Here is a 24659-nt window from a genome sequence, read left to right as displayed (position 1 = left end):
TTAATTTTAGAATTTTGATGACATGTTTTAAATAGGTTAAAATCCACTTTTGAAATAAGATTTAAATAAATATTTTTTTTTTATTTTAATCATAAGTTTGAAGAAATATTTCACAAATGTTCTTCATCAAAAAAACTAAAATGAAGAATTAAATTAAAATGTATTTATTATTGTTTACAATAAAAAAAAGAATACTTGAACATTGATTTAAATTGTCAGGAAAGAAGAGGAAGGAATTTAAAAGGTAAAAAGGTATATGTGTTTAAAAATCCTATAATCATTTTCAAGGTTGTATTTTTTCTCTAAAATTGTCTTTTTTCTCTAAAATTGTCTTTCTGAAAGTTATAAGAAGCAAAATAAAAAAATAAATGAATTTATTTAAACAAGTGAAGACCAAGTCTTTAAAATATTTTCTTGGATTTTCAAATTCTATTTGAGTTTTGTCTCTCTTAGAATTAAAAATGTAGAGCAAAGCGAGACCAGCTTGCTAGTAAATAAATAAAATATTTAAAAAATAGAGGCAGCTCACTGGTAAGTGCTGCTATTTGAGCTATTTTTAGAACAGGCCAGCGGGCTACTCATCTGGTCCTTACGGGCTATCTGGTGCCCGCGGGCACCGCGTAGGTGACCCCTGATATAAACAGAAAAATAAATCACTGTACTTACTTTTGGCCTTCCCATGGTCGGCAGACGATGGTAATGATGCAACTTCCTGTGGACCATGGTGACCTGTAGAATAGTCCACATTTTTCAGAGGAGGTCATGTGTTAGGGTTACAGGACTGAATGAAAACCTAGGTACCCAAATACTGTGTGAATTTAAACTAATTTATTATTCTTTTTAAGGAAATAAACATGAAATGTAGTTGAAATGAGAAGTAACACAAATTTGTAAAAAATCTAACATGTGTGAAGTATTTGAATTATTATACAGAATTTCATGGGAATAGGGATGGAAATTGACAAGATTTTTCCAGCGCCGATTTCCACTTGCAATTCTGCTTGACGATTGGCGTCTTTTTCGGTTCCCTTATCGATTCTTATTTGGAAAAAAAAGATAACAATATGATGGATTAGTATCAAGTTTGTTTAGTTTGGAGCTAACATGACCTTACAAAGCCTACAGTGGGAGAAAATATTCTGTAGAATTTAACAAAATAAAATTACACAAGAACGTAACATTTTGTAACATTTCTAAACTTTTAAGAATCTTTGTCATCTGCGTAGAAAACACACCGTGCAATATACCGTGCAAAATATTTGTTTAGATTTACAAGGTGGAACTAATATATTGACATGCAACATGAGATTTTTCAAACCTTCGATTTGATTTAATGTTGATGTTTAATGCTTACAGCTTATTAAAACACTGAATTGAAATTCTCAGAAAATGTGGGTTGTTTTTTTGTGTTTTTTTAAACTGTAATCAAATCAAATCAAATCAACTTTATTTATAAAGCACATTTAAAATTTACCACAGGGTAGCAAAAGTGCTGTACAATGGGCAGGTTAAAAGATAATATGAAGACCGAGCAAACGACACAACACAAACAGAACGTGATAAAAAATAAATAAATAAAACATAAAAACAGGTTCACAGCAGGTGTATAATGGGGCGCCATTGCAGGATGGATATCACTCATTGTTAAAAGCCAAGGAATAAAAGTATGTTTTTAAGAGAGATTTAAAAACAGGAAGAGAGGAGGCTTGTCTAACACTCAGGGGTAGGTCGTTCCAGAGCTTTGGAGCAGCAGCGGCGAAAGCTCTGTCACCTCTAAGCTTCAGCCTTGTGTCAGGGACCCTCAGTAGCAGCTGATCGTTTGATCCTAGGGATCGGGTGGGGCAGTAAGGCTGAAGGAGGTCGGAGAGATATGTTGGCGCGAGGTTGTTTAGACATTTAAAAGCAAATAGAAGAAGTTTAAAATTAATTCGATAACGCACAGGGAGCCAGTGAAGGGACGCTAATATAGGGGTGATGTGCTCACGTCTGCGGGTCTGTGTTAGCAGACGAGCAGCAGAGTTCTGCACGAGCTGCAGGCGGGTGAGGGAGGCTTTTGCTAATGCCTACATACAGGGCATTGCAGTAGTCTAAACGATTCGAGATAAAGGCGTGAATTAATTTCTCGAGATCATGTCCTGACAGTAGCGGTTTCACTTTCGCTATTTGGCGTAATTGATATAAGCTTTTTTGAACGACGCTGCTGATTTGTTTTTAGAATTTAAAATCTGAGTCGAACTTTATCCCCAGGTTTGTGACACAGTCGATGAGATAAAGGGTCAGAGTGCCGAGGTCAACGTTGGGGGAGGGTGAGCGACTTAGACCGAAAAACATAACTTCTGTTTTGTCTTCATTTAGACTCAGGAAGTTAGCTGAAAGCCAGGCTTTGATGTCGTGCAGGCAGTCAATGAGAAGTTGAACTGTGTTATTGTAAGCCATGATCATCAAAGTTGTATTAAATAGAGGCTTGACATTTCTCACTTGGCATAAAATGTGTTAGTATCACATGTATTAGTTACACATTTGAAGTTAATTGCTTGACATGGATGGACTTTTACACAATATTCTCAATTTCTGAGTCCCATGCACCTGAATAATATAATGACGAAAATGTGGTCAGAGGAAAACATGCAACTTTTCTCTGACTACAATTAAACATTCACCTACCGAAGGAGCATCTATGTGTCAAATTGTTATAAGCTTTTAAACACAAACTTAGTCACTGCTGGGTGACATTCGTCATTCCTTTTCCCTGCCGGGGTGAAAGCTAGCGGCAGACATGAACTGGAACCATCACTGCCTCTGAACCGGTCAGAATATGTTTCCTCATTCTCATCTGAATGAGAAGGCATTCATTACAATTTAACAAGTAATAGCGCTAACATTATCGGCGGTATTAGTACCTGTTGTATTTTGTCAGGTTCAAACACTGATTACATCTATTAAACAGACAAGAAGCAAGGAATCATGCAGAGACGGAGTTCAATTTAATGCACGGATCTGCACACTTAGTCAAAGTCTCGCCCTACGCTTTAAGATACATCTCCTTGTCCCTCTATTTATTCAGGAGTTCCCCAGTCAACATCACTGAGGCCGCCTCTAAAAGGAGTGGTCACATATATCAGGCAAAGCAGCTCCAGTATGCACAATACGTGACGGAATGTGCTGGGGCCTTGTGATTTCGCTTTGTCTCTGCTTCGTCTGCATGCTGTCGTCTTATCTTCGTTGAGATCTTTGAAGTCCTTGGCTGTAAGCGGGCCAAAACAAAGATAACATCTGCGGCTGAGGCCATCCCTCAAACAAGAAGTTTTGTCCTTTCACAGATGAAAAAAGTATAGCTTGAGTACAATAGCTAACAACTATAGCAACAGACTTTAAGCATACTAAAGTTGTGTGATAACTTACAAATAATTATTCTAACATTTTTACGTCTGACTGCTGATGCCTGGAATGAGATTGGCGCGGTACCAAAACGCGACAATCATTGTATGTTGTGTGTTGAAATGTTTCAGTACATTGCTCGTATGTCCTCCTCTTGATGAAATAGCAATGTTCGAAATATCAAAAGTAGCACTGTGTGGTACTTTTTAGTAAAATATCAGCAAAATTCGGTGCTCCTTTTCCGCCCGGTAACACGCTGTGTTGCTGACGTCATTCCCCCCTGGGAGAACCGTCAAGAGAACCGCTAAACCAAGTGGCAAAGAATTCTAAAAAACTGATACACTGCAAACCGGTTCTGAATAAGAGCTGCTTTTCATGTTACGATCCGCTACATTGGGGCGGTATAGCTCGGTTGGTAGAGCGGCCGTGCCAGCAACTTCAGGGTTGCAAGTTCGATCCCCGCTTCCGCCATCTTAGTCTCTGCCGTTGTGTCCTTAGGGAAGACACTTTACCCACCTGCTCCCAGTGCCACCCACACTGGTTTAAATGTAAAAATTAGATATTGGGTTTCACTTTGTAAAGCGCTTTGAGTCACTCGAGAAAAAGCGCTATATAAATATAATTCACTACACTACATGGATCATTTGCTGTTTAGCTTCTGTGTATTTTCTTATTATGTTTGGACTCTTCCGTTTCCTGAGTTGGGAGCATTTCCTTGTTTTGTATTCGTCACCATGGCAACCTCATTTGTTTCACCTGTACTGGCGCCGGACGCACACCTGTTTTGAATTATTAAGTTAGTATTTAAGACTGCCTGCCACCTTAGTTCTGTCTGGACGTTTTGTTTGCTCTTTGCAACAGTTGCGTGAATAATTCTCTTTCGTATGTACTCTACTAAGTTTTAGCTTCGCTTCCGCGCGCTCGGCTCGCGCTTCCATAGACTTGTGAACTCTACTCTTGCTAACTATTAGCATTTCGTTACCCGTGCTACGGCACACCTTTGTTTTGCTTCTTTGACAAGTGTTCTTTTGTTGTATTTTTATATTGAAACAAGCTCCTACCTTCAATCCTGCTTGCTCCGGTCCTGTAGCATCTAGAGGTGACAACACACGCGGGTCCAAAATGCGTCGAGCACGCAACATTTCAATTCCGATCCCTACATGGGAAAGAATAACGTTAGGTATGTAGGGAACAGTCAACAAGTATTTTTTTCCCCGCTTTTAAGATACTTAAATATATCTTATAAATTGAATGTATTAAATATCTAATTTCAATAATGTGCAGGATACATATGATTATTAGAAAAAGTATTTTTGGGTATTTTTATTGTGCATACATTTTAATTCAAACAGCATCAATGTTGTAATGACCCACATACACATTCACTCTTCTAATATTTTTCAGAGTAACAATGAAGACATCACCCTCTACAGTAAGTGTTAAGAAATAAGCAAGCCTTATTCAAATAAATGTGCTAAACACTGATTTTTTTCAATGATTTTGCAGGAGCAGCAGGCCACACTTGACACGGAGTATGAAGTGTGTGATCAGAACGACAGTGGGTATCACGTCTTTGGTGCTCTTTTCTTTTTCATATGTAATGTTAGTGAGACATTTATACAAGAGTCCTGGCCCGGCGTTTGATCTGATCCTTGCAGTTCCTGCTTCTTTTTACATAGCACAGATGGACCCAGCAGGAACCCCCGTTCGGAACCATGGGTGGCCTTGCACCTAGTGTTTCCCCTGCCAGCAGGGGGCAAAACACCAATAAATTCTCATTTGGGGAAGAACTGAAGAGTCTAAACCTCAACCAGAGATGGTGAAGCAGGCCTCTCAAATGCAGGTGTTTGGACAAAAGCAACGTCTAAAAGCTGTTTAGCTGCAAACTGAACAAAGATATACGACTTTATGGGAGGCAGCACGGTGGTGAAAGGGGTTAGTGTATCTGCCTCACAATACGAAGGTCCCTGGTTCGATCCTGCGCTTGGGATCTTTCTGTGTGGAGTTTGCATGTTCTCCCCGGGTAAAGACATGCACCTGGGGATAGGTTGATTGGCAACACTAAATGGTCCCTAGTGTGTGAATGTTGTCTGTCTATCTGTGTTGGCCCTGCGATGAGGTGGCGACTTGTCCAGGGTGTACCCCGCCTTCCGCCCGATTGTAGCTGAGATAGGCGCCAGCGCCCCCCGCGACCCCGAAAGGGAATAAGCGGTAGAAAATGGATGGATGGATGGATGGACATTTATACAGTACACATGTAATCGTAGTGAAACATACAGTATACTGAACATATGCAATTGTAATGAGATATAAACTATACAGTACACATGTAATTATCGTGAGACATACAGTATAGTGCAGGGGTTCTTAACCCTTTGGAATCCGAGGCCCAACTTTTCCACCACGGAGGAGCCCGGGACCCACTTAAATATTAACACTGAATTAGTAATCTAACCCTTGATTTTAACCGTATTCAATGTTCATATCTAACCTACTTACTGTTTACAACCTTGTCAAATGATATGAAGGCATGTGTTAATCACAAAGATGATTATTTATTGATGACATTAAGCTTAGGCTTAGGTCAGGTTGATTAGAAAATAAGTACTAACCAAATATAATGCATGACAAGGAACTCATAAGTAACCAATGAAAAAAAAATGTACCTAGCATTTTGTAGTTCCAAAATAATTAAGCTAAATCAATAAATGATAATGATACATATTTTCTTACATAAACTGTCATTAAAATTTAAGTACAAATAATAATACAGCTTTACGACTTTTGTCATAATTTTTGCGCTGAACAAACTTCCCTATAACTTTGGCGCTGTCAGAGTTTGTTGTTGACGAACCCCAAGATGCAGAGAAGGAGGGAGGCATTTTGCAGGAAAACATGATTTAATTTAAATAATAGAACAAGAACAAACAAAAGTGTACTAACACAAAGCGGGCACGAGGCGGATAACAAACTAAGGGAGCTAGCATGGGAGCTAGAAAACAAAAATGAACTTAGCATGGAAGATAGTAAGAATCGAGCAGGAAAGAGAAGTCGTACATGTAATATAAAAACTAACTTGGAAGCAGGGAACAAAAGGCAGTAAGCTAAAAACCGCAATCAAACATAGCTTACCGCAACGCTGCATAGACAAGACAATATAAATGACACTCATCCGTGGCTCAATAACGCAACATCAACGCCGGAAATGTGTCCCGTGAAAAACCATCCGACCGGAACGCTCTAATAACTAAAGTTCCGTGGGTAAATTCTGTAAACCCACTACAGTTTCTAGCGCTTTGATAGCTAGTCTACTGACAGATACAATAAAGAACTTTACGCTAATTTAAATTAGAAATGGCAACAGCGGAAGATGAATGCCACATAAAAAGGTAGAATAAAAGAAGAAGCTTATCGACTACGGCGTCGCCAAGAACGACAATTGCCGACGCGCACATTTTCAGGACTTTTGCAGATCCCAAATACACATCAGCAGGGTCCAGAAGGTAAGAAAAGTTTGTTTTGCATAATATTGCGAAACAAAACGCCAAGTAATATGTCTGCTAATAGGTGCTATTTTGCGGTCCTTATACACGCACCATAATAATACTCGTATGTTTAATGCGCCGACAATCCATCAAGCGGTGCGGCTTCATAGCTTACTGAAATTGTATTAAAAACAACTTGACAGATTTTTGAGCGCCGTGTGTAATGTTCTGTATTCTCAATGGAACATTTAATGTTTTGGTGTTGTTTACTGGCATCCTATTGCAGTTTACACATACCGCTTATGTATGACTGCCATCTACTGGTCACACTTATCATTACACCGTGTACCACAGTGATAGGGAACCTATGGCTCTAGAGCCAGATGTGGCTCTTTTAATGACTGCATCTGGCTCTCAGATAAATCTTAGTTGGCATTGCTTAACACAATACGTAATGAATAATTCTGCTGGTAATCACATTGTTAAAAATAACATTCAAAATATAAAACATTCTCATGCATTTTAATCCATCCATCCATTTTTTACCGTACCTGTTCAAGAAGTCGCATTATTGGTAAAAAGTATTTTATTGATTATTGGTTAGCTTCAGAAAAAAAATTATATTAAAAAATAATAGGGGACTCAATGTATTCTAAAAATGTTGTTATTAATTAAAAATGCATGCATTTATTTGTATTCAGTGTTAAAAAATATGATATGGCTCTCACGGAAATACATTTTAAAATTTTTGGCTTTCATGGCTCATGGCTCTTTCAGCCAAGAAGGTTCCCGACCCCTGGTGTACCAAATTACATTTCTTCGAGGTCAATAAGCACACCCAGAGTTATGCAATACGTCAGGCGCACTGTCAATTTTGGAGAAAATTGAAGGGTTTTAAGTGTGCCTTATAGTCCAAAAAATACGGTACCCATGTAATTGTAGTGAGACATACAGTATTGTGTACACACATAATTGCAGTGAGACACACAGTATAGTGTACACTAAGGTGGTTTGAAGTGCTGAATTAATGTTTCAGTATGAAGCTGTGTTTAAAAAAAAAGTTAGCCACCCCTGCTTACACAAATGTAACATTTTGCGCCATCTAAGGGCTGAACAGTGTAACAGCATAAATGTTGAGGAATGACACGGTGGTTTATTTCCTTATTTTTATGGATTCCTTCAGTTGAGCCTGCAAAGCCTTCTTCTTCGTTCCCACCCAAACCTTTGCAAATAAAGTAAGTAATAACAAATATTCTACTGTTTAATTACAGTTGCTGTTTTGAGTCCTGTTCATCTTATTTTCCGTTCAGCAGGTCAGCAAAAGCTCACATCTGGCTGGTAAGCTCTATCAATGCATGCATCAATTTATACTTCTTTGATTGTAACATTTTTTTGCCTATTTCTGATGTCAAGCATGTTTACTGATTGCAGGGCCTAGATGTGGAGCGGAGAGACTTGGAGCGTAAGTATTGTTGCAACTCTCTCAAAAGAAACTGAAAGTAAACTTTTTTTTCCCACTCTAAATCAATTTAATTACTCCAAATATGTAGTGGCCCATCCAAAGCTGAAGATAGATAGATAGATAGATAGATAGATAGATAGATAGATAGATAGATAGATAGATAGATAGATAGATAGATAGATAGATAGATAGATAGATAGATAGATAGATAGATAGATAGATAGATAGATAGATAGATAGATAGATAGATAGATAGATAGATAGATAGTACTTTATTGATTCCTTCAGGTGAGTTCCTTCAGGAAAATTAAAAGATGATTCATTTGAATGACTGGACTGAAAGTAACAGGAGTGCGTTTTTAGCATAGAATTGAAATATACCCACATGGCATTTATGCTAATAGCATGTTGACACAAAGCTCATGAATAAACAAAATTAATCACAAATATATTTTTTGGTAACAGGATTGTGCTGAGTGTTTAATCCTGCGCCACAGTCATAATTAAAATATTAACAAATATACAAAATAACGATGCAATTTTTTGTGTAACATGTGACTTGACCGTGTGAAAACTTGGGGACACGACTTAAGTATCCAATTTATGTAAATGACGCGGGGGAAGAAAAACAGTCAAGCAGATCACCGGGCTATCAAACAATTCGGATTCATCCATCCATCCATTTTCTACCGCTTATTCCCTTTCGGGATCGCGGGGGGCGCTGGCGCCTATCTCAGCTACAATCGGGCGGAAGGCGGGGTACACCCTGGACAAGTCGCCACCTCATCGCAGGGCCCAATTCGGATTCATTCCGCTAAAATTAAACTAAGGCAAAAAATAAGCAAATAACATTAAAACATCAAAATCTGGAGGCACTCGAAGACTACTCAGTGGCCTAGCGGTTAGAGTGTCCGAGTCATACCAAAGACTATACAAATGGGACCCATTACCTACCTGCTTGGCACTTAGCATCAAGGGTTGGAATTGGGGATTACATTTCCAAAAAATTATTCCCGGGCACGGCCACCGGTGCTGCTCACTGCTCCCCTCACCTCCCAGGGGATGAAAAGGGGGATGGGTCGAATGCAGAGGACACATTTCACCTCACCTAGTGTGTGTGTGTGTGTGTGTGTGTGTGTGTGTGTGTGTGTGTGTGTGTGTGTGTGTGTGTGTGTGTGTGTGTGTGTGTGTGTGTGTGTGTGTGTGTGTGTGACAATCTTTGGTACTTTGACTTTAACTTAATATTGAAGAGTGCTTCGATTATCTAGTCATGGGGAAGCCCTCCAAGGCGCAAACGTCAAAAAGGAGTCGCCCGAAGACTCACTATGTGTCACTGATATCCTGGATTCCATTGACAAAGGCTGACTTGTTTGGATGGCTGCCGCGCACTTGTCGAGGTGCTTCACAAGGAATTCCGAGCCATCCGAGAGCGTTTGGATTCAGGCAACGACAGGTCGTCTCTCTTGCCCAAGAGAACGCTGTTCTTCATGAGTCCGTAAAATCCCTCACCGACGGAGCGGCTCAACTCACCCGGGAAAATAAAACCGTGAAGGAGACGATGCTGGACCTCCAGGCGAGCAGCACGAGGGACAGTCTGGTCTTTGGGGGATTATCGGGAAAAGACAGAAGAAGATCCAGAGGAAACCGTGAAACAGCTCAAACTCCCAGCGGACAACATCAGGAACATCGCTTTCGAACGCGTCCACCAGCTTGGAGCCAAAAAGCCAGAGAATCGGAGGCCGAGACCCATCGTGGCAAAATTAGACAACTCTTCAAGCTGAAGGAGCCTGCTGCTTTTGGAAATCCTCGACAGACGACGCCATCTGTTCCCGCTTCGTAAGAAGTTTATCGCCGAAGGATGCCATGCTATCATTGCGGTAAATAAACTTTTCATCAATGGTCAACGTTACTGTGATCCGGAGGCCACGCCATGGCTGTATTATTAACATCTGAAATGCGGTAAATGTTGTATTTTTTTTCCTTTCATTATACTTCATTCCCTCTCTCTTTTTTTCTCTCTCTCACAACACGCCTGTGCGTCATGTAACGCTCATGTAAACATCATTCGCTGCCTCTCTCTTTTTCGGTGAATCAGTAGCTATGTTTATTGTTTTTCTTTCTCGTTTTTATCTCACTTATATCACTACTTGTCTAATCCACTACTCTCTTCTTTCTTTCTTTTTTTTTCATTTTAATTTTTAGTTTTTTCCCTTACTAATTCCCCACCTGTTGTGTGTCCCCTTGTCGTCATCAGCATTTATTACAATTAATATACACACACTCACAATTCTCTGCTAATACATGCACAACAACTATACACATTTACTCACCTTACACACATAAGTACATGTATATGCATGATAGGCCTACATTTACATACAGATATGCATTACTTACACATAAAGTATGTACATACAACCACACACTTGGTTACAATCTAGTTTAGTATGTCCACTATACAGTTTGTCACTTGGAATGTGCTTGGGGTCGGGTCCAAGGAAAAAAATATTAAAATTCTTAATTATATGAAGAGCATGAAAGCAGACTTTGCTTTACTCACCTCTCCAAGTCCGATACCTCAAAACTGCATTCATCGCAATACCCACACGAATACTTAGCTGGTTACAACTCCAAATAGAGAGGCATAGCTTTTCTCATTAGTAGAAAGGTTACTTTTACACTCCATTACTCCATTATAGACATAGAGGGCAGATACATCATTCTTAATATTTCTGTTGACAGGACAAACTTTTGTATCACCAACATTCTCTTCACTCTCCACTCACTCAAACTCTTCCTTGATTCTAGAAGGGGACCTCAACTTAGTATTTAATCTAAATATAGACCGGTCCAGAGTGACTGGGAGTCACTGTGAGCCTCAGTCAGTGGGAATACTTAAATCAGGGGTGCCCATTATGTCGATCGCAAGCTACCGGTCGACCGCGGAGGGTGTGTCAGTTGATTGCCAGCCAGGCTTTTAAAAAAATCGACTTAAAAATTAGCGATCATCAATCTTCACCAAGACGTCACTTGATTGACATTCACGGCACCCGAGGGTTTTGTGAGATGACGCTGGCTGCAGCGAGATCATTATTATGAAAAAATGACCGAGAGGAAGGCGAGAAACACTTTATTTCAACAGACTCTCGCGCCCTACCTTCCGTCAAAAGCCTAAAGGCCGACTGCATATTTCTTATCTTCACAATAAAAGCCCTGCTTCATGCTGCCTGCGCTGACAAAATAAAGAGTCTCGGAAAGCTGGCGTGCACAAGCGCTCAGAAAGCTGGCGTGCACAAGCGATCACTTGTGCACGCCAGCTTTCCGAGACTCTTTACTTTGTTAGAGCAGGCAGCATGAAGCGGGGCTTTTATTGTGAAGATAGGAAATGTGCAGTCGGCCTTTAGAGTTTTGACGGAAGATACGGCGCGAGAGTGTGTTGAAATAAAAAGTGTTTCTCGCCTTCCTCATGGTCATTTTTTCATAATAATGATCTCGCAGCAGCCAGCGTCATCTCTTTCGGGTGCCGTGAATGTCAATCAAGCAAGCTACGGAATTTGCCGCCATAATTTTTCTTGTAAAGTGTATGGCAGCTGGATAAATAAGATGCAAAAAAACCAAACACTTTCATGTGGTATTGTACAGAAAGGACAACTTTTTTTCTCCTCCATTCAAAAGTGTGGGCGTAATCATAACTACTGTCTGATTCCAATCAATGCAAGTCATCAGAATCAGGTAATAGATGGGTTTCCGCTAGTGGCGATTACCCGTAATCCTTCGAGGCAGCCGCCAACTTGTGTGTCAAAACTTTGTTTACTCGTCTGCGGCAGTTTTCTAAATACATTTCCACACTTTTGCAGCAACAATGACGTCCACTTCGGCAAATTTGAAAGAGGTTGTAAAAGTTCCCTAAAGACAGACGCTAGATGGGGTTTGCAAAGCCAGGTATTTACAGAAATGGATGGATATTGGCGATAAAGATCCGTATGAGATGGGAAAGCACGAATGGACTACGGACTTGAAATGTTATCCTGATATAACTTACCCTGACATCGTCAACTATTTGGTGAACAATGTTAGTGCCTACACTCTGGATGAGCTCAAGGGCTACAAGTCGCTTGAAGCGTACAATTACTTTGTGTGTAGATGGGTACAGGAAATTAAACTGGCTACATTGGGAGATAAATGTGTGCTCATCGCTCGTGTTCGTCACTCTCAGAGACCAACTGATCCATGTTTGGTGCCATGGGTCATATCAGAGAAGACGTTCGTGTTTTATCAGGACACTGTACGTGAATGGCAGGCATTGGCGAAATATGTTCACATGTTTCTGCATTGTTTGCCATTGAAGCGAGCGTCAAGATGCAGGACAACACGACAGTCACACAGAAAAAATCTTACTGGCTACTTCCATCTGCAGTCAAGAAAGTTGGGTACAAGACCATACAGGACATTAACTTCACATCCGCCAAGACAATGAAGAGAAAGCTAAACAAGGCAATCGTATCCGGAGTTACACCGGCACCATTAAAACAGAGGAAACTACCGGAAATACAGAAGGGGACACAAGATGAACTGTCAGACTTGTACAGAGAATTGAAAACCAAACGAAAAATTAAGCCTGTCTTACTTTCTCTGATTCCAGGATATGCTAAAGACTATCGTCCAGAAGCACTTGATAAAAAGTACCCAAAAGTTTTTTCAGAACTATATGATTCTAACTATGCAACTGCATAGTTTAGGGTTACTTGATTCAATTCATTCAAATTTTAATATAATCGTCCAAAAATAAGCGGCGATTGCCTATATTATATACAGAAGGTTATATTTGTGCAACAACGACGTCAGACATCGAGCGTTATTAAGTACAAGCACAGGCACAGTAGTTCCTCCTGTGTTTTAATATCTATTCTAGTCATAACACATTTTATCATCGATACAGAGAGCAACATAATTCAAAGTACCTGTTACAAAATGATCAGAGCAAACTAGCCATAACACATTTTATCATCGATACAGAGAGCAACATAATTCAAAGTACCTGTTACAAAATGATCAGAGCAAACTTTATAAAGTCGTTTTGCTGGATCAGGGGTAAATCCCACTCGATTGATTCTAGCTAGCCACAGGTTGCTCCTTTCTGTCGACAGTCGCTCGGTTTCTTTTCCCTGTTTTACTATAACCTTAGGGATATCGTAGTACTTTGTTGTTCTTTGTCCTGAATTGGCGCGGTTTACACAGCCCCAAACGACACGTGTGACCCATTCTCACAAAAATAACAACGGAGGCGTCCTTGGTTACGAGTGTTTGTTTTGACACACAAGATGGCGGACAAGGGAATAGTGGGACGGGTGTGGTGTCGTCGGAAACCCATACATACACCAACTTATATTCTTGTCTTTGTGAAAGAAATACATCTATATGTGTTACACATGCTTGTATTATCATTAAACACATTTAACTTGTTAACAAAAACGCCTCTTTCATAAATAAATAAATATAAATGATATATATGAGTGAGGTATATCCCCTCGAGTTGGTCAATTGAAAAGTAGCTCGCCTGCAGAAAAAGTATGGGCACCACTGACTAAAATGATATACGAACGATTATGGGCTTTGCAATGCCTGCCGTTCTTATCACACCACTCTTAGGGAATACACGTATTTTTCCCCAGTTCACCACTCGTTCTCTCACATTGACTACTTTTTAACAAATAGCTCAATTTTATCTGACATCTCAAACATTCACATCCACCATGTCATCATCACTGACTATGCACCTGTCCTGTCTCACTCTCCCTCACTAACAAAACTATCACAGCGCTTATAAAACAAGACTTAATACATAATTACTAAAGGACCCAGACTTCCTAAACTATTTTGAGAAAGAAAGGACAGATTTTTTAGATTTTAATGACCTACCATAAACCACAGCGTACGTTCTCTGGGGGACGGCGAAAGTAGTTATGCGAGGAAAAATGATTTTTTATTCGTCATACAAGAAAAAAAAAATCTTTATTTGAGCAGGAACTTGAAAATTAAATCAAAATATTAGAAATAACTTATGCTAACTCACAGAATGAACACATTCTGAACAAATTGAGAAAACTCAAATTAAACTTAAGAGAAATAGTTGATAAGAAAACTACATTCCTACTGCAGAGGTTACACTTAAAGAAGTTTGAACATGACCATAAACCCCCCACAAATACAGTACATACCTACATACTCAAAGTTCATACATTCACACACACATTCACTGTGCAAACATACATATACACATACTGTACATATACATTCACTGTACAAACATACATATACACATACTGTACATATACATTCACTGTAAAAACATACATATCATACTTGCCAACCTTGAGACTTCCGATATCGGGAGGTGGGGGGGGGGGCGTGGTTGGGGCTATCTAGGTCACGCCCCCTCCAAATCTAGGTCTAATTGAGACCTACATGCATACTTGCCAACCTTGAGACCTCCGATTTGGGGTCAGGGGTGGGGCGGAGGCACGGTTGGGGTGGGGGGCGTGGTTAAGAGGGGAGGAGTATAACTCACAAACTCAAGTATTTCATATATATATATATATATATATATATATATATATATATATATATATATATATATATATATATATATATATATATATATATGAAATACTTGACTTTCAGTGAATTTTAGCTATATATATTAATTTTATTATATATATATATAAATAAAAGAAATAGTTGAATTTCCGACGGCACCTATCAAATACACAGTGATAAAAACACAATTGTTCTACTAACTGTACTGTGCTTGCTGGTTACTAAAAAAAAAAACAACACTTAACTTTCACGATTTGAGTAACCTTTGTTCTGCCATTTGCGTATTGGCGAGCGATCTCCAAATCCGGGAACATATCCTTAACGGATTTGTTGTAGACATCCGCAAATTAGAACGAGATGTTGCTTCCAGCTATCAGCATAGCCATCTTTGTCTCAGCATAAGTCATACCATCGGGTCTCCATTTTGCGAGGTGACCCATAATACTGGGTTGTGAACGATGCTGCGCTGCGGACGCTTTGTGCTTCGCTAACCGTTCATGGCTGAGTATATCAGTTCGGCCGCCGTGTTCAATGGAGAAGAGTGTTCTACAAAATTTACAGGCAACATACCCCTTCCCCTTCGAATTCTCCTGGATAAACTGAAATTCTTGTTTCCAATCGTTCTGGAACTTGCAAGCGTATTTCTTCATTTTGCTCATCGACGGTGTAATATATTGGGTTTGAGTCAATAACCAGGCGACGTGATGAAGTTACGTCTCTTTACTGTGGGCTTCAGAACAGACTCCCTAATGCATGTTCCTTGACTGCACTTAAATGTAGAATATATTTAGAATATATTTACATTCTATTCTATTCTATGTACAGTAGATGGCAGTATTGTCCTGTTTAAGAGGGTCAAAACATTGCTGGGTAATAATAATAATAATGGATTAGATTTATATCGCGCTTTTCTATTATTACTGTAGATACTCAAAGGGCTCACAGAGAAGTGGGAACCCATCATTTATTTACACCTGGTGGCGGTAAGCTACATCTGTAGCCACAGCTGCCCTGGGGTAGACTGACGGAAGCGTGGCTGCCAGTTTTTGCCTACGGCCCCTCCGACCACCACCTATCATTCATTCATCATTCATTCACCAGTGTGAGCGTCACCAGTTGCAAGGGTGAAGTGTCCTGCCCAAGGACACAACGGCAGCGACTTGGATGTCAATAGGTGGGGAGCGAACCTGCAACCCTTAGGTTTCTGGCACGGCCGCTTTACCCACTACGCCTTGCCGCCAAGTCAGGTTCTCATGGAGCTGGAGGGGGCGTGGCCTCCAGCGCCGCCTGAATTTAGGGAGATTTTCGGGAGAATATTTGTCACGGGAGATTTTCGGGAGAGGCGCTGAATTTCGGGAGTCTCCTGGAAAATCCGGGAGTATGCTACATATACACATACTAAATTTTCATTCACTTTACAAACATACATATACACATACTGTACATATGCAAGAACATATACATACATACACTCATGCATATAATCAAGTTTCATCAAACATATATTAATGTTGTTCCCCTATGGGAATCTGGGTAACTCATGGCACACTGACAAAGCTTAACCCATTGTATCTATAACAATCTACAAGGTTAATACAGTTCGCTTCTCTTTCTTCCCCTCCATTTATCTTCTTTCCTTTGTATTTAAAGTTATCATTACATACATGTATTGTTGCATTTGAAACAATTGTATTGTAGATAATAGAGGTAATGATTGGTATTATTCATTATCAATAGTGTTATTTCTCTTGGTATTTGTATTGCTCCATTTGTAGTGTAATAATGCTCTTTGTCATTGCTGTGTTATTAATATTTATTTCACTAACTGCTTCTCTGCTATCACTTTTACGATCATATTTTTACATATCCTATTCGCTGATGCTGTTCTGTTGTTGTTAATAATAATGTTATAGATCTGTTTAATAAAGTCAAATACAAATAAGGAAACAAGAGAAGTATCCCACACTTCTCCTTTGTAAAGTAAATTTGTACAGCCGAGATGGGCATCTACATCAACTATATGATTTGCCTGAGTAGCTGGACAGGACAAAATAAAAGAAAAATGACTCCATCCATTTTAGTGTTGCCAATCAACTTATCCCCAGGTGCATGTCCTTAAAGGTGGGAGGAAGCCCGAGTACCTGGAAGGAACCCACGCAGTCATGGGGAGAACATGCAAACTATGCACGGAGAGACCCCAAGGCCGGAAATAGAACCCATTTTGCCTGTAATTTTACTATATAAATACAATTTTAAAAATAATGATAATTAAAGCCAGATGAGGTGGTTCGGGCATCTGGTCAGGATGCCACCCGAACGCCTCCCTAGGGAGGTGTTTAGGGCAAGTCCATCCGGTAGGAGGCCACGTGGAAGACCCAGGACACATTGGGAAGACTATGTCTCCTGGCTGGCCTGGGAACGCCTCGGGATCCCCCGGGAAGAGCTAGACGAAGTGGCTGGGGAGAGGGAAGTCTGGGCTTCCCTGCTTAGGTTGCTGCCCCCGTGACCCGACCTCGAATAAGCGGAAGAAGATGGATGGATGGATGGATGATAATTAAAATAAATTATATTAAAAAAGTAACAATAGAATGATAACAATACAAATGATAATGATAACTAAGAATATATATATATATATACATATATATATATATATATATATATATATATATATATATATATATGTGCACATACATATATATATATATGTGCACATACATATATATATATATATATATATAAATCAATTCTGAAGTATTTAATTTATATTATGGTAAAAATTAAAATGTATAATAAATAAATAAATAATAACAATTAAATATGAACATATATATTTATGTAGAGGTCCATAGTGTAATATGTTACCTGTGATGTGGATATTAGATCGAAGATGTGGGTGATATTAGATTCAATTAGATATTAGATATTAGACCGCAGATGTGGGTCTCTCCAAGGTTTCTCATAGACATTCTCATTGACATCCCACTGGGTTGTAAGTTTTTCCTTGCCCTGATGTGGGATCTGAACCAAGGATGTCGTTGTGGCTGGTGCAGCCCTTTGAGACACTTGTGATTTAGGGCTATTTAAATAAACACTGAATGATATTTTTAAGTATTTAGAAGACTATTATTCATGGTGAGTGAGTTTTAGAATTTTAAAAAGCAGAGGAGTCAACAAATGCTATTTTTCCAATGTTCAAGGTTGTTCAAATTAATCTTTTATATGGTATTCATCCAATATACAATTAGGTTGCTGTGCAGCACACTTTGCTTAATAAAATAAGTATTTCACAGTTAATCGTATCGTGCATTATTAATTGCATTTCCTGAGGACGCAAATGACTAATTTATTGTGACCTAAAATGATGTATGTTTGTGGATGTGAAGTCATCTGATCCTGATTTCTGTGCTTCAGATCCATACAAAACATTTGATAGTGTTGTGTACTAAAAAACAAGTATTTATAGTGCAATGTATCAACATTTTCTTTATAATAACAGCTATGCTGATTGTTTCAGGTCGAACGCTGCCAAGGATTAACACAGGCCGCAAACCTCCTCCTACAAAGTCTCTAACTATGGATCGCAAACAATCAAAGTAAGACGAATCCTGCATTAGGAGCACTAAACCATTGATTCCTCTCCGTTCAATCACTCTTTCTTCCAGGAGTCCTCTTCCACACGTTACTCTTCACGGTAAGTAGTGGGTGTATTTGTAAACTCAGCAGTATAAAAAGAGGAGACATTAGCTTTTCATGTTTTTTCTTTCTACCTGCAGGACAAACAGATTATGTTGAAAGTGAGGTAACAGAACAAGAAATGGTTATTAAAATGCTGATCTTAAATTGATGTTACTGATTGATTGTTGGGTTTAAGCTTTTCTTTGCTTCACTCCAGGACACGGACATTCATGCCAAGCCGTGGTTTGCTGGGGAATGTGACCGCAAGACTGCTGACCAACTGTTGCTACACGCAAATAAAGTGAGACTCTTGCCAACTCCTATTACATAGTCATCCACATTTTCTTTGACCATGTGCTGGGTTGTGTTCCAGGATGGGGCCTTCATGGTGAGGATGAGTTCTGGACAAAATGCACACCAGCCATACACGTTGGTGGTGTTTTATAAGAGCCGAGTGTACAACATTCCAATTCGCTTCATACGCACGAGTCAGAAGTATGCACTGGGCAATGAGAAAAAAGGAGAAAAGGTACAATTTTTATGTACTTATTGCGATAAAGCAGTGTTAGTCACATGTGAGCATGGACTCTGAAACTCACTAGACACTAAGGACCTGATCCACTAAAAGTTTGCATGTACTAGAACACCTGCAAGCTTGATAGCAGACGCAAAGCTAATTTACTAAACTGGTGCACAGAGGATTAGATAGCGTGTCTGTTTTTATGAATATGCAGAATGTATGCTGATTAACATGAAGCCCACAATAAAGGGAGGATAATATGCAAATACGGTATATAGTGGGGCAAAAAAGTATTTAGTCAGCCATGGATTGTGCAAGTTCTCCCACTTAAAATGATGACAGAGGTTTGTAATTTTCATTATAGGTACACTTCAACTGTGAGAGACAGAATGTGAAAAAACATTATTCTTCCTCCAAACACGACGAGTTGAGTTTATACCAAATAGTGAGAGCTTTGAATGGTTGACCAAATACTTATTTTCCAACATGATTTACAAATAAATTATTTAAAATTCCTACAATGTGAATTCCTGGATTTTTTTTCCAGACTCAGTAAGAACAGCACAGACTCACCAAAGTGTGGGATGTTTTGTTTGAGAATAGAAATCCGATACAGACAAGTTTTTTGTGTGGTCTTGTGCCCATACTGTAACCGAAACAACGCTGTATACAAAAAATTGGGTAAACGTCCAGTGAAAATATTCGCCAAGTCATACAAAAAGTGGGGGGGGGGCTCTGAAATCTAAGGTACCACTGCAAAATAAATATATATACATCTTTCTAATGAGCACAATTACTGTGACCTCATTAAAACATTTTGTAAAAACTTAATGGGGAACTGCACTTTTTTAGGAATTTTACCCTTCAATCACAATCATTATGTGAGACAACAACACGTCTTTTCTTTTTCTGTGTTTTATGTTTTATGCTGTAAGTATTGCAATTCCCCGCAGTGGAGGAGGAGACACACAGTCGGAGGTGTACTTTCAGAACATTTATTAACAAGCGGTAACAAATAACATCCATCCATCCATCCATCCATTTCTTACCGCTTCTCCATTTTTGTCGCGGGGGGTCGCTGGAGCCTATCTCTGCTGCATTCGGGCGGAAGGCCACACCCTGGACAAGTCGCCACCTCATCGCAGGGCCAACACAGATAGACAGACAACATTTACACTCACATTCACACACTAGGGCCAATTTAGTGTTGCCAATCAATTTATCCCCAGGTGCATGTCTTTGGAGGTGGGAGGAAGCCGGAGTACCCGGAGGGAACCCACGCAGTCATGGGGAGAACATGTAAACTCCACACAGAAACATCCCGAGCCCAAACACCAAGTGAGCATAAACACACATACTGTATACAAGAGCTGCTGTTAGCTACAACTCACGCTCAGACACTCAAGGCACTAGAGATGCGCGGTTTGCGGTCTCATCTGCGGAGTCCGCGGATAAACCGCGGGTCGGGCGGTTGACATGACGAAAAAATAGATTTTAATTAGATTCGGGCGGGAGGCGGTTTAACCATCTGGAAATATTTGATATGCATGGTTCTGTGATTGGTATCCTTTGCCATTCAAAGTGCCATTTAAGACCCGTCTCTTATAGCGAAGAAGACAATAAGAGACGCTATTATTCTCCTGAATGACAGCCGGCAGTCACCCAGTTAAAAAGTATTAGGGCGTGCTATGAAGCCATTGGCTTTGTCACCTACTACAACATGTACGATCTGCTTGTCAGTCCAGCATCATGTTGTGTGTGGCTTCCGCGGCAATACACACACAACTGCAAGGCATACTGGGTGACACAGAGTACACTAATGGTTGTGATATAAACAATTTTAACACTCTTAGTAATATGCGCCACGCTGTGAAGCCACACCAATTAAGAACGACAAACACATTTCGGGAGAACATCCTCACAGTAACACAACACAACAAATACCCATAATTCTTTGTATTCATGACACATCCTTACTATTTTATACACCCCGCTAGCAGCAAACCCCGCCACCCCCTTGTGTCGGTAAGTTGGGCGGGGTTGGGGGCGTGGGGGTGTAAAATATATTCAGGACTTTTCATGGATACAAAGGATTATGGGTATTTGTTGTGTTGTGTTTATGTTGTGTTACTGTGAGGATGTTCTCCCGAAATGTGTTTGTCACTCTTGTTGGGTGTGGCTTCACAGCAGGGCGCATATTAGTAAGTGTTAAAGTTCATCAGTGTACTCTGTATCACCCACTATGCCTTTCAATCTTGAACGTGTACTTGCGGAAGCTGGACACAACATGTTGCCGGACCAACAATCGGTTCGTACATGTTGTTGAAGGTGTCTAAGGCAATGGTTACACAGCACGCCCATATTCTTGTCATCAGGATGAACGCTATTGGATAGTCGCGGGAACGTTAGCGGCTCCAATTGTCATCATTACTCTGTGAAACCGGTTCAAATAGCTCTGCGAGTGGTAAAGGCGGACAACCTCTGATGTATTTCAGCGGGCGGTTGGCGGGCTGGTACGGTCCTGATAAAATGTTGGTTCGGGTAGATGACGACTTTGGTGATGCGGATGCGGATGATATAATTGCCTATCCGCCCATCTCTACAAGGCACTCAAACTCTGACGCAACACTGTTCAACTCAGCAGCTCTCGCACATGTCACACACAACAGCACCGCCTCTTAAAGTGGCACACACACGAATGCACACACACACATAACAAATAACATTACACTATGGACCTGATTGACTAAGATCTTAATACCACACACTAGACAGCGTTCCCAACCTATAAAAAGCGTGTACTAAAAGTGAACATGTTACCAGTGATCTACTAAGACAGTGCAAATGCAAAAGTGGTGCAGACCGCCTTATTTAAAAGAGGATTTTGTGTATACTATAAAGTTAAAAGTTAAAGTACCAATGATTGTCACACACATACTAGATGTGGCGAAATTATTCTCTGCATTTGACCCATTACCCTTGATCACCCCCTGGGTGGTGAGGGGAGCAGTGGGCAGCAGCGGTGCCGCGCCCGGGAATCATTCATGGTGATTTAACCCCCAATTCCAATACAGGGCATCATCATGGAGACACTCATTTACTGCACATTCATGTTATCATCCTCCTACCATTGCTGTGTTTTCATTGACACCACTTTTGAAGGTGCATGTGAGGGAGGCTGCACTAGGAGGCGTAGAAAATGCACAGACAAATGTTTTTTAACGCCGCATTGATAACAGAGAGCTAACTCCTAGTACCTTATGCTGCTGTACAGTGAGCCTGCCAGTGTCCTGTTGCTGCTGCAGCATCGCGTCTCGGCTCATCAAAGTTATTCTACATTAAAAATCATGCCTCTTATCTAGATAATAGGAAGATTTAGCCTTGAGTCTAGAAGTTGTTCATCTGTGACATTCAATTTATTTCCGGAGATGGAAACAAACAGCAGGCAGCAACTTTTCCGCGTGTATCATGATTAATTATTCATCTAAACAGAAAGATATGAACATCCTACCAGTCGTCATCGCAGTGAGAGCAGACATTGTACAGTAAGCGATTGTTTTATCATGTTCGTATTTTGTATTTCTTGTTTAGCACTTTGCAATAATGCTACATGATGCTTAGTGTTTTACTAAAGCTGGATCTGTTTAGCGGAGCACTTAATAGTTGTAGCTCCCCCTTCTTATATTCAGGATCAACAAAATAAGGTTCTGGACCACAATTTTTCCCAAAGTAATCTTTGTTTTCTTTCGCAAAGCCTGCATGATTTGCTTTGTTGTTGTTGATGAAGGGATCTGTAGTTCTCACTTCTACTTCACGGATCACGTGACTGGCTTGCTCATTATCGCTCAAAATGGCTCGGATATCACTGTGAAATTGATACTATTTAAATCATATCTATTTACTCGCAAAATTTGTAAGTCTTTTTGTTTTATAAATCAGATATATATGATACTAGCTTCTATATAAAGGGAACTTATTTTTTCATTCTACTGGTACTTTGAATCATATAGCAGCTATGAAATTGTAAAAGAATGTTGCTGAATAGATGATACGTCTAATATTTAATTTTTGACCCTCCAAATATGTTAAAAAGTACACGTAGGACGGCGGTTTCTGTCCATCGTGTGTCTTTATCCTCTCTCACAACCGGGTGTGGAACTGTGTCAGTTTGCACATCCTTTTCAACAAGCTGAATAAAACGCAAAATGGTGCTCCCAAAACGGTGATGAATGCTGATCGCCAGAGAATTGTTCAGACACGAGCACAAATACAAAATACATCACAAAGTCCACAATCTCAGTACAAAACAAACTATCTTTGCACAATATTTTACCGACAAAGATCTGACCAAGTTCCATATCACATGTGGATTTTTACCATTGTTGCTGCTTGTCTGGAACAGTGTGTCTGTCGCTGATGAAGGCCAACAGAAAAAAATGACTCGGCTCTGGCTTGGGGCAAACCATTACCTCCCTGCTTGGCACTCAGCATCAAGGGTTGGAATTGGGGGTTAAATCACCAAAATGATTCCCGAGCGCGGCCACCGCTGCTGCCTACTGCTCTCCTCACCTGATGGGTCAAATGCAGAGCATAATTTCGCCACATCTAGTGTGTGTGTGACAATCATTTGTATTTAACTTTAACATTCCATCCATCCATTTTCTACCGCTTATTCCCTTTTGGGGTGGCGGGGGGCGCTGGCGCCTATCTCAGCTACAATCGGGCGGAAGGCGGGGTACACCCTGGACAAGTCGCCACCTCATCGCAGGGCCAACACAGATAGACAGACAACATTCACACTCACATTCACACACTAGGGCCAATTTAGTGTTGCCAATCAACCTATCCCCAGGTGCATGTCTTTGGAAGTGGGAGGAAGCCGGAGTACCCGGAGGGAACCCACGCATTCACGGGGAGAACATGCAAACTCCACACAGAAAGATCCCGAGCCTGGATTTGAACCCAGGACTGCAGGAACTTCGTATTGTGAGGCAGACGCACTAACCCCTCTGCCACCGTGAAGCCAACTTTAACATTCATACTTTGTTATCCAGTTCATCTTAAAAGTCCAATTTTCGCAATTTATTTTTTCCCCAGACTCGATAGTGTAATTTTATCAGTAGTCTTTTTCTACTCACCCCACTACTGCTTCATTGTGGCTCATATGACTCACTGTTGCCCCTTGCGGTGTGGCGGGAGTACTTTATACACGAGAAACCCTAGTTTGAATGGTTCATCGATACTATTTGGGTGATGGGTGATGTTTGGCAGGCACAATCAAAAGTTTTAGCGGGCCGGATATGCCGTCGGAGCCAAGTTGAATAGCCCTTACAAAATCAAAGTTGCTGTAACTCGGTTGCCTGCCCAGTGGCCATGTGGTTAGAGTGTCCGCCCTGATATTGGTAGATTGTGAGTTCGAACCCAAGCCGAGTCATACCAAAGACTGTAAAAGTGGGACTCACTACCTCCCTGATTGACACTCAGCATCAAAGGTTGGTATTAGGGGTTAAATCAACAAAATGATTCCCGAGCACTGCCA

At 40.3% G+C, this 24659-nt stretch overlaps 1 protein-coding gene across 11 annotated transcripts in view; it reads left to right on the top strand.

Moving 5' to 3' along the window:
• blnk (B cell linker) overlaps window positions 1–24659 on the top strand; it is a 76898-nt gene that overhangs the window by 50430 nt on the left and 1809 nt on the right. For 5 of the 11 annotated variants that reach the window (XM_061910866.1, XM_061910862.1, XM_061910868.1 and 2 more), the window contains 10 exons: window positions 4783–4810; window positions 4885–4936; window positions 8047–8098; window positions 8174–8201; window positions 8295–8325; window positions 18440–18518; window positions 18588–18616; window positions 18699–18724; window positions 18797–18901; window positions 18974–19129. In XM_061910866.1, coding sequence (XP_061766850.1) covers window positions 4783–4810; window positions 4885–4936; window positions 8047–8098; window positions 8174–8201; window positions 8295–8325; window positions 18440–18518; window positions 18588–18616; window positions 18699–18724; window positions 18797–18901; window positions 18974–19129 — 586 coding nt within the window. Of the gene's footprint in view, window positions 1–4782; window positions 4811–4884; window positions 4937–8046; window positions 8099–8173; window positions 8202–8294; window positions 8326–18439; window positions 18519–18587; window positions 18617–18698; window positions 18743–18796; window positions 18902–18973; window positions 19130–24659 lie in introns of all 11 variants that reach the window. The other 6 variants (XM_061910864.1, XM_061910872.1, XM_061910865.1 and 3 more) reach the window with 6 other exon arrangements.

Source organism: Nerophis ophidion, linkage group LG09, assembly GCF_033978795.1.
Source record: "Nerophis ophidion isolate RoL-2023_Sa linkage group LG09, RoL_Noph_v1.0, whole genome shotgun sequence".
NCBI classification, from domain to species: domain Eukaryota; kingdom Metazoa; phylum Chordata; class Actinopteri; order Syngnathiformes; family Syngnathidae; genus Nerophis; species Nerophis ophidion.
The sequence above is the reverse complement of the archived record's forward strand: the minus strand, read 5'-3'. Positions and strand labels throughout refer to the sequence as shown.